The 11,157-nt window shown below is 39.9% G+C and overlaps 1 protein-coding gene across 1 annotated transcript; it reads right to left on the bottom strand.

The window, feature by feature from the left end:
- Positions 1–9,198: 9,198 nt before the first annotated feature.
- On the bottom strand, positions 9,199–10,932 carry LOC120073903 (protein CANDIDATE G-PROTEIN COUPLED RECEPTOR 7-like). The gene has a single exon (XM_039026815.1). The coding sequence runs from the start codon at positions 10,801–10,803 to the stop codon at positions 9,487–9,489; it is 1,317 nt and encodes a 438-aa protein (XP_038882743.1). The 5' UTR covers positions 10,804–10,932; the 3' UTR covers positions 9,199–9,486.
- Between the last annotated feature and the right edge of the window lie 225 nt (positions 10,933–11,157).

The following is an 11,157-nucleotide window of genomic DNA, read 5'->3' as shown; positions in this document are numbered from 1 at the left end:
GTTATACCATCTCCTTTTCTGAGAATAAAGTGTTTATTTTCAAGTATGGAATGGAGATTGGTTATGGTTCGATGGAAAATATATATGTATTAAGGCCGTTAGTCATAAAAGCCTTGTTTATCACTGAAATGTTCAGTATGACAACAACAGCTAAAAGACCAAAGGTTTCTCCTAAGGAAAATGCCCATCTTTGGCATCTTAGGTTAGGTCACACTAACCTCAATAGGATTGAGAAGTTGGTGAAAAGTGGACTTCTAAAGAGTTTAGAAGAAAACTCCTTGTCGGTATGTGAATCATGCCTCGAAGGAAAGATGACCAAACGACCTTTTACTGGAAAAGGTTACAGAGCTAAGGAATCCTTGAAGCTTGTACATTCAGATCTCTGTGGTCCGATGAATGTTAGAGCTCGAGGTGGGTATGAATATTTCATCCTTTTCATAGATGATTATTCAAGGTTTGGGTATGTCTACCTAATGCAACGTAAGTCTGAAGCCCTTGACAAGTTCAAGAAGTATAAGGCTGAAGTTGAAAACTTGTTAGGTAAGAAGATAAAAACACTACGATTTGATCGTGGTGGGGAGTATATGAACCTTAAATTCCAGAACTATATGATAAAACAAGGGATTGCGTCCCAACTCTCGGCCCCTGGTACACCTCAGCAGAATGGTGTATCAGAAAGGAGAAACAGAACCTTATTGGACATGGTTTGGTCTATGATGAGTTATGCTCATCTTTCAGACTCGTTTTGGGGTTATATAGTGCAAACTACATGTTATATCCTGAACAACGTTCTCTTGAAGAGTGTTTCTAAAACACCTTTTGAGTTATGGAGAGACCGTAAAGGTAGTTTACGCAACTTTAGGATTTAGGGTTGTCCGGCACATGTGCTAGCGACTAACCCAAAGAAGTTGGAACCGCATTCGAAGGTTTGCCTTTTTGTAGTCTACCCCAAGGAAACGAGAGGTGGATACTTCTATGATAAAAGTGAGAACAAAGTGGTTTTCTCTACAAATGCTATCTTCTTAGAAGAAAACCACATGTGAGATCATAAGCCATAAAGTAAGCTCGTTTTGCGTGAAATCTCTAGTGAGACTGAGACTGTTGAGGGTTCAACAAGAGTTGTTGAACAGGCCGGCAGATCAACAAGAGTTGTTGAGGTCAGAACGTCTAGTCAACCAGCTCAAGCGTTGAGACTGCCTCAACATAGTGAGAGGGTTATGAATCCACCGAATCGCTACATGGGTTTGACTGAAGCTCAAAACATCATTACGAATGATGGGGTCAAGGATTCGTTGTCTTTAAAGAACGCAATAGAGGATGTTGACAAAGATGAATGGGTTAAAGCCATGAACCAAGAAATGGAGTCTATGTACTTCAATAACTTTTGGGAGCTTATTGATCCACCTGATGGGGTACGACCTATTGGGTGTAAGTGGATCTACAAGCGAAAGAGAGGTGTAGATGGAAAGGTGCAAACCTTTAAAGGCTAGGCTCGTGGCAAAGGGTTATACCCAGGTCGATGGAGTTGACTATGAGGAAACTTTCTCACCTGTTGTCATGCTGAAGTCTATAAGGATTCTCCTATCTATAGCCACATTTTATGATTATGCAATATGAAAAATGGACATCAAGACTCCCTTTCTTAATGGTAATCTTAAGGAGACCATCTATATGACTCAACCAGAGGGGTTTGTAGTTCCAGATCAAGAATAAAGAGTTTGCAAGCTTAATAGGTCCATTTATGGGCTGAAACAAGCATCTAGATCTTGGAACATCAGATTTGACATTGTTGTCAAGTCGTTTGGCTTTGACCAACAAGTTTATGAGCCTTGTGTTTACAAGAAAATCCTATACAAAGAGTTTGTATACTTGATCCTGTTGACACTACGGATACGACCTGCTTGTAAAGGTTTGCAAGTGTTGTAAACTACTACAGATGGTAGGTCCTGACCATTTATATGGAGACGTGCAAGCGAAGGTGTCCTATACAAAGAGTTTGTATAAGACTTGGACCATGAGATGACTAGACTATGTATATAATGCCGTTGATACTAGAGACTTACATCTCACCTAAACGACCATAGGAGACATGACCTCAATCCTGAGTGTTTTGGGAACTCCTGCCTTTAAGGACGGTTCTTTGATTAGTATGGGTGAGAGTGGCCAGATTGCCAACTCAACATGCCTACCTTTTTGGGGACTTGTCTGATCTGGGAGATGGGAACTCAATACACAAGATGGAATTCACTTCTTTCCTGAAGCAAGGATAAGTAGAGAGATTGCTCCCTTAAGGGCTGATTCCGGGGCTTGAACATAGTGGCCATAACTTCTCATTGGAAGAGAAGACTCAGTCATAGTAAGACAGTAAATATGATTTATTGGTCTTGGAGACATGTCTATTAGAGAATGATGATTCTGCCTGGATCCTTGATTCAAATGCTACCAATCATGTCAGTTCCTCTTACTAAGGATTCAGTTCCTGGCAAACATTGCCACATGGAGAAATGACTCTTCGAGTTGGTACTGGTGAGGTTGTTTAAGCTGTTGCTGTAGGCAGGCTGAAGTTATTTGTTGACAAGAAACGTTATCTATTACTGGATAATGTTTTTGTAGTTCCTCATATTAAGAGGAACTTAATCTCGATTTCTTGTCTCATTGAACAAGGCTACACTATCTCTTTTTCTGAGAAAAAGTGTTTATTTTCAAGAATGGAATGGAGATTGGTTATGGTTCAATGGAAAATAACTTAAAAGTACTAAGGCCGTTAGTCATAAGAGCCTTGTTTAACACTGAAATGTTTAGTACGGCAACAATAGCTAAAAGACCAAAGGTTTCTCCAACGGAAAACACCCATCTTTGGCATCTTAGGTTAGGTCACATCAACCTCAATAGGATTGAGAAGTTGGTGAATAGTGGACTTCCAAAGAGTTTAGATGAAAACTCCTTACCGGTATGTGAATCATGCCTCGAAGGCAAGATGACCAAACGACCTTTTACTGGAAAAGGTTATAGAGCCAAGGAAGTCTTGGAGCTTATACATTCAGACCTCTGTGGTCTGATGAATGTTAGAGCTCGAGGTGGATATGAATATTTCATCTCTTTTAGAGATGATTATTTAAGGTTTGGGTATCTCTTACTAATGCAACGTAAGTCTGAAGCCTTTGACAAGTTCAAAGAGTATGAGGCTGAAGTTGAAAACTTGTTAGGTAAGAAGATAAAAACACTACGATCTGATCGCGATGAAGAATATATGGACCTCTAATTCCAGAACTATATGATAGAACATGGGATTGCGTCACAACTCTCGGCCCCTGGTACACCTCAGCAGAATGGTGTATCAGAAAGGAGAAACAGAACCTTGTTGGACATGGTTCGGTCAATGATGAGTTATGCTCATCTTCTAGATTCGTTTTGGGGTTATGCAGTGCAGACTGCATGTTATATCCTAAACAACGTTCCCTCGAAAATTGTTTCTGAAACACATTTTGATTTATGGAGAGACCGTAAAGGTAGTTTATGCCACTTCAAGATTTGGGACTGTCCGGCACATGTGCTAGCGATTAACCCAAAGTAGTTGGAACCACGTTCGAAGGTTTGCCTCTTTGTAGGCTATCCCAAACAAACGAGAGGAGGATACTTCTAAGATCCGCGTGAGAACAAAGTGTTTGTTTCCACTAATGCTATCTTCTTGGAAGAATACCACATGAGGGATCATAAACCATGAAGTAAGCTCGTTTTATGTGAGATCTCTAGTGAGACTGGGTGTAAGCGGATCTTTAAGCAAAAGATAGGTGTAGATGGAAAGGTGCAAAGCTTTAAGGCTAGACTTGTGGCAAAGGGTTATACCCAGGTTGAGGGAGTTGACTATGAGGAAACTTTTTCACCTGTTGTCATGCTAAAATCTATCAGGATTCTCCTATCCATAGCCACATTTTATGATTATGAAATATGGCAAATGGACGTCAAGACTGTCTTTCTTAATGGTAATCTTGAGGAGACCATCTATATGACTCAACCAGAGGGGTTCATAGTTTCAGATCAAGAGCAAAGAGTTTGCAAGCTTAATAGGTCCATTTATGGGCTGAAATAAGCATCTAGATCTTGGAACATCAGTTTTGACACTGCTGTCAAGTCATTTGGCTTTGATCAGAATGTTGGGAATGATGTAGGGTATCTGACTGACATTAAGAGTTGGCTAGCTGGTCAGTTCCAAATGACAGATTTGGGTGAGGCATAGTATGTTCTCGGGATCCAGATCATTCGAAATCACAAGAACAAATGGTTAGCCCTGTCTCAAGCATTGTACATTGATCAAATGTTGATCAGGTACAGGATGCAGGATTCCAAAAGGGGGTTATTACCCTTTAGGCATGGAATCATTCTGTCTAAGGATCAATGTCCTAAGATGCCTCAAGAGGTTGAGGAGATGAGATGGATTCCCTATGCTTCTGCTGTAGGAAGCTTGATGTATGCAATGTTGTGTACCAGACCAAACATTTGCTATGTAGTAGGGATTGTCAGTTGGTATCAGTCCAATCCAAGATTTGATTACTGGATGACGGTCAAGACGATCCTCAAGTATCTTTGGAGAACGAGGGACTACATGCTTATATATGGAGATAAGGATCTGATCCTTACAGGATACAACGTCTTGCTGATCTTTACAAAGGCCCTCACGGCTAAAGTGTTCGAAGGTCAAATTGGGAGAGTCTGAGTCTGCGGGACATGCCGGCATCTTTGTCTAGGGCAAGTGGGAGATGATACTGGGGTATGCCCTAGTTTATTGTATATTGTACATTTTTATATTGTATTGTACATTAGTTCCCGAGTCATTAGGCCAAGTGGGAGATTGTTTGGGATTGGTGTCTAATTCTCCGGAGTCTCATTGTTTTGTAAAAGATACACATTGTTCAATGAATAAAATAATTGTTATTTAATTCTGGCATTTACTCATATCCAATAAACAAAGCTCCTTGGTTATCTTATGTGAACTTAAGCATGTATATGTGATATACAAGTGGATCATGCCTTAAGTGATAACCTAAATAGGTCTGTAGTATAAGGATTAAGGTGAGATACTTGATCCTGGTGACACTATGAATACGACCCACTTTGTAGAAGTTTACAAGTGTTGTAAACTACTATAGATGGTAGGTTCTGACCATTCATGTGGAGACGTGGAGCGAGGGTGTCCTGTACAAAGAGTTTGTATAAGACCTGGACCATGAGATGACTAGACTCTGGATATAACGTAGTTGATACTAGAGATTTACATCTCACCTAAACGACCATAGGTGACACGACCTCAATCTTGAGTGTTTTGGGAACTCCTGCCTTTGAGGGCAGACCTTTGATTAGTATGGGTGAGAGTGGCCAGATTGCCAACTCAACATGTCTACCTTTTTGGGGACTTGTCTGATCTGGAGCTAGAAACTCAATCCACAATATGGAATTCACTCCTTTCCCGAAGCAGGGATAAGTAGAAAGATTGCTCCCTTAAGGGCTAATTCCGGGGCTTGAACATAGTAGCCACAACTTCTCTTTGGAAAATAAGACTCAGTCATAGTAGGACTATGACTTATGTTCATTAGAGGGATCGACGGTACTTAAGGAGACAGATGTAACTATAGGGGCATAACGGTTATTGGCCCACTTGTACTTACGAGCGATCTGTGAAGGTTGTAGCACTACTGATTGGTTAAGATGGACACATAATATATCTGTGGTAAGGAGAGTTCAGCTGTCGGTCTTTAGTGGAGTGCCTGGCAGTTAACTGATGATGGATCTCGTGACTAAAGAGATTAGTCAGTTATTCATGTACCGTTGGAGCTTCGAGCTACAGGTCCATGAGGTCCCCTTGGTAGCTCAATGGATTCAGTTGAGCATCAGTTCTTGGTGTTGATTTGAAATGTTCAAATTGACAATAGGTATTTTGATTATATATGATATAATTGGTATGATGTATGAGATACATCTAGTGGAGAATTGATGTAAATGAGATTTACATTAAGAACCATGCAATAGAAAAAGAACTATGGTTTATATGTTTCATGAGATGAAATNAGTACCATGGAATAGAAAAATAATTATGGTTTATATGTTTCATGAGATGAAATATTAAAACTATAGGTTATAAATATAGTATGATAAGTTGGTTATAATTTATATTTATAATAATATTAATTATTGGATAATTAATTCTTTTTCTTTTAAATAACAAAAGTAGTGGGTGGTTATTGAATCATGGTAACCGTGAGTTTAAAACAAAAATGGTTTTCCTATTTTCAAAAGAAGTTTGACAAACGCTAAAAGGTTTTGAGTTTTCTTTCCGTGCAAAAAGAAACTCACGTAGTCGTTAAGTAAATACGGATTTACTAAACAACAGCTGGGCAAGCTAAACGATCGTGCAAATGCGAGCTAAACGATCGTGCAGTATTTACTAAACGATCGCATAGTTTTGCTAGACGATCGCTGGCTCAAGGTACACAATCGTGTAGAGTCTATAGGCGACAAACCGAGCTAAACGATGAGCAAAACGAACGCATAGCTGTTGCTAAACGATCTTGCAGTGGCAAGCTAAACGATCGTGCAATATTTACTAAACGATCGCATAGTTTTGCTAGACGATCGCTGGCCCAAGGTAAACAATCATGTAGAGTCTATAGGCGACAAACTGAGCTAAACGATGAACTATACGATCGCATAACTTTTGCTAGACGATCGCTTAGCTTTATCTAAATGATTGGACATTGACCAATACGATAGGTCTCCGTCATCTCCTACTTGTCCAGTCGTGTACGCGATCGTCGTTTCCTCCGCTCATCTACCTCATACCAAGTCTGAATAGAGGCCACCCTCTGGATTCCCACACCGAGAATACCAAGGTAGCCTTGTTAGTGGTGTCAGACTCAACTCGACACCGTCGAGGATTTCTGGAGGTCATTCGTGGTGCTGTGGAGGCCGTTCGTGTCGCTGAGGACGAGCGCAGTGTTCGTGCTGTTGCTAAAGAGTTCGTGGCTGAGGCGTCGTTGAGGACGAGCACGAAGAGTTCGTGCGGTGTTGCGGTCGTGTAGATTGGCCGTTCGAGGCTAGTATTGTTCGAGCGTTCGTGCGCAACGGAGCATGGAAACGCTTCTGCTATGTGAGCATTCACGCACGTCTTTTAGTTTCTTTGCAATTTTTTACTGCGTTTTTTATACATAAAAAAATCGATTATCTTTATTATGTTTTTTAAATGTATTGTTTGATTTTTCAAAAAAATTATATTTGTGATGTTTTAAAAATTATGTAACTTTTGATCTAGTTTAGTAGATAAGACACTGCCTTCTATAAAATTGAAGACTTAATCTCCTACAAATCATATTCTACAAATTCCAATCAGACCTGTTACACGATCCAAGGCAATTTAGCAAGCATTAGTTTTTCATTTACAAAATCGGGTGGACCCGGTTCAACCTACATTTCATGTGTTACAAGGAAATTCCAGTGAAGAATGATCATTTGGAGCTTTGAAAGTCAAAATTTACGAGCTTGAAGTTGAGAATAGAGCTGTGATTAATAACACTCGAGTTTGGCAAACATTTTGAAGGCTTCATTTATTATCTACTCTGAGTGTATTTTCAGTTTATTATTTTAGCTTCATAAACTCTTTGAGTGTATTTTCAACTTATAAATTATAGAGGCACCAACCATGTCTTAATTCACAAGGAAACTTGCATGTGCTTGACCTTTTAAGAGTGAAAAGTCAGAAAGTGGAGGGTGGAATCGACCCTGATGAAGTTGGACTTTGAAAATCCAAGAAATACTGACCATTGAAGGACATTGTTTTTAATTCTATTGAGAATTTCAGATTTATTTGTTTTAGCCTAATTAGCTGCTTCTTTACTTGAAGTTGTCACGAAACCTATCTTCAAAATAACCCAGGAACAAAACAACACGATAGAAAGCACTCGAGAAATTATCTATCCCATAAATTCGTATTACAATTTCAAACCCAATCAAACACAACAATCATTGATTCCCATCAAATTCTTAGGCGGACATCTATAAAACCTTCAACTAAATGGCTCCAACGATGGTTAAAAAGCTCCTAACTTGGAACAAAAATTAGTATTAGCATTGAAAATTCAGAGGAAATATTTTCCCATGTCGTTTCAAACCAATTCAAGATACAATAAAGACTTTTCTGTAGAACTGCAGAAGATGAATAAAAAGCATAATATTAATAATATTAATGTCCATACCTAGGTGTAATCGTAAAATTCAAAGCCTAAATAGACAAGACAAGATGCTAAAAGTACAATAATTAAATTTGTAATTCAACCTAACAGTTTCCTCCCTTGCCCTTTTCCACATCTTAAGAATAACTTTGCCCACCCAAATTCAAAGAGACCCACAATAAGATTTAGTCAATTTACCAAGGACCACAGTAACAAGCATTAATTCATCCTCTATCAAAGTCTTGCTTGCTCTTACCTAACCTCAATATGGCTTCAAACAATGGAAAGACAAAAAAGAATTTCAACAACGAACATGTTTCAGAAATTATTCTAGCTAACAGCCCCATGGCCATAGTCCCACCGACAATTTTCTGAAGAAACAAGAACAATTTTCAGCTCAAACATAATATAATCAAACGAACTCTGCAGAATAGAAGCTCTTTGGAGAGAGAAATAAAATACTCCCCACACCACCAAGAATCTGCACCAAAAAGAGATTTGGGGCATGTTCGAGAGATTTTAAATGAAATGGTTAAATTATGTTTTTGTCAAATTCGAACATATTATTTTGAAACATGCTTTAAATCAGATGGTATGAAAATTGTGTAAGTGTAAAATCAAACGTTATATTGATTTTGAAAGAGTAAAAGTGTAAAATCACGTTTGAAATAGATTTTGAATATGATAAGAGTGATTTTAATCGTTTCAAAATTACTACGAAATATGCCCATAAAGGAGAAAAGAAGAAAAGCCAAGCTAGGAATAAGCACACATAGAATTGTAAAACAAAAGCAAAGCTAAAGATACGAGTTAAGGATTATATAGATGCCACTTCCTACAGCAAGCAACAGAAGGCCATTTGGCTTAATACCTTCCCCTGCAACTACAAGCTTGAAAGATCATTTTGCAACCAAATTGCCTGCTAATCCATGATCTCCAACAATAAGAAGGATAATAAGAAGAGATAGATAACAACAGAGGAACATAATAAAGAGGCTTCCAACATTTCATGTTTGAGCGAACTCTATAAGTGGCAGTCACTAATAGCATGACATGAAAAATAAACATGGATAACAAAAAGGAGAGAACAATTTCAAGTTTCTACACGAGTTGAAATGAGGGCAAAACAGGGAAAAAAACATCAGCAAAATGAGCAGCAGACCTGACTTCAACAATTTCTATTTGTAAATCAGCTATATCACTTGCAGTTGTATGGCAGAAGCAAAATATGGCAATAAGAACTAGAAAATACTCTTCAATTCCCATTTCAAAGCTCAAATTCTTCGTCCCTGAGAGCCAACTCTGCAGCCTCTTCTTCTTCCTCATCCAGAACAAAGTATTCATTTCTCTCCACAGGCCTAAACATATAGAACATCACCATGTAAAAGACAAGGCTAGCAATCTCCTCAGCTGCATTACTCACCCATTGATACTTGTATGCTGCAATAGTCTTGAGCGCAAAAACGACAATCCGTGTAAAATACAAATATCCAATCACAACAATGTAGAACTGCCTGAAAAGAGTGAGCTTTGCCAAATTCCTTGCAGCCTTCCCGTCGGTTTTCGATGTCTCTCTCAGAGATCGAATTGACCAAACAATGGGGAAAATTATGGCACAGCAACATATGATATCCACCAACAAGAAAACCCGATTCCAAGTGACCCAATCCTTAATAAATGGCCCAGTTTCGCCGATCACAACGGAGGCCACATTAGCCAAGACTTGAAGTGGGATCACAATCATCAACACCTTCTTCTCCTTCTCTTGCAAAAACGGCTTCAAAAACGACCACCCAGTTCCGATCAAAACAATCAATGTGAAAAGCAAAACAACCCGAATAAACTGAAAGATGTAAAATAACACATCCCAACCATGAGGCGTCCCGGTAATTTTGACGTAATGCTTATCCTCAGCAGCACAAATGAGATTCAACGCTTTCATCAACAACAATCCGCCCATCAACAAGTGGATCCTGTGAACGCTGCGCTTATTCGTGAGACCCACGTAGATCCAAAGCCCTAAGAAGGCAAGATAAGCAAGAGAAAATACAAAATAGAGCGAAGGGAGCTGAGTGAGGCCAGCGGAGAGGTAGTCCTTGGAACCATCGCGGTCCAAATTGAAAACCTCCGTTCGCACCTCCATAGAAACTGAAGATTCCGGGGCGCAATTCGCGAAGAAAAGGCTATATTCAGTAGGGGCAGTAACAGGGTAAGAATGGCTAAAGGAGCTCTGCGGCGGCGGAGAGAGATCCCGGAAGGTAAAGAGGCGATGGATGTAGCCAGAATCAAGAACACAAAACTGAGGGTTTTGCTGGATCTCGAGAAGGACTTGAAGAAGCGATTCTTCAGATAAGAGAAAGAATCCAAGACGAGAAGGATCGGTTTCAGCAAGGGACGTAGTAACAGAGACCGATTTGACGGAAATGGAGACCTGGCCGGTGTGAGTGAATCCGAATTTCTCGAAGAGAATCATGGGACGGTTGTCGGAGGAGATCTTGAGGGATTTGATCTCGGCGGTGGAGGAGGCGGCGAGGAGGCCGAGTAGGAGGAAGAGGAGGGGGAGGCGGAAGGGTGAATTCGCCATTTTCGATGCCGCCGGAGATCGTCCCGAGCGAAGAGTTCAGCGGCGAGCTTCGAGAAGAAGAATGAATGAGAAAATAGGACGGTTAGAACATTGAAGGGGAAGGGGAAGGGGGGCGGGTGAAGAATGTGACGCTGGCGTGAATTGAACGGTTAAGTATGCGTTTTGACGGAATTGCCCTCAACTCAGATCTTGCCGGCGAGGGGAGTGAAATCAATGAAACGACGACGTTTGGGGTAAGGGTTTGTGTCGTTGGTTGACCCAAGATTGTCGGTTTGGGATTTGGAATGGTCTAGTTCTTTTAACCCAGCCAGGCAGGCCAATTAAATTTCCAAGGATATGAAGTTATTATTTTTA

The sequence above is a fragment of the Benincasa hispida genome, chromosome 3, assembly GCF_009727055.1.
Source record: "Benincasa hispida cultivar B227 chromosome 3, ASM972705v1, whole genome shotgun sequence".
Lineage (NCBI taxonomy): Eukaryota > Viridiplantae > Streptophyta > Magnoliopsida > Cucurbitales > Cucurbitaceae > Benincasa > Benincasa hispida.
This window is presented reverse-complemented; position numbering and strand designations above follow the sequence as displayed.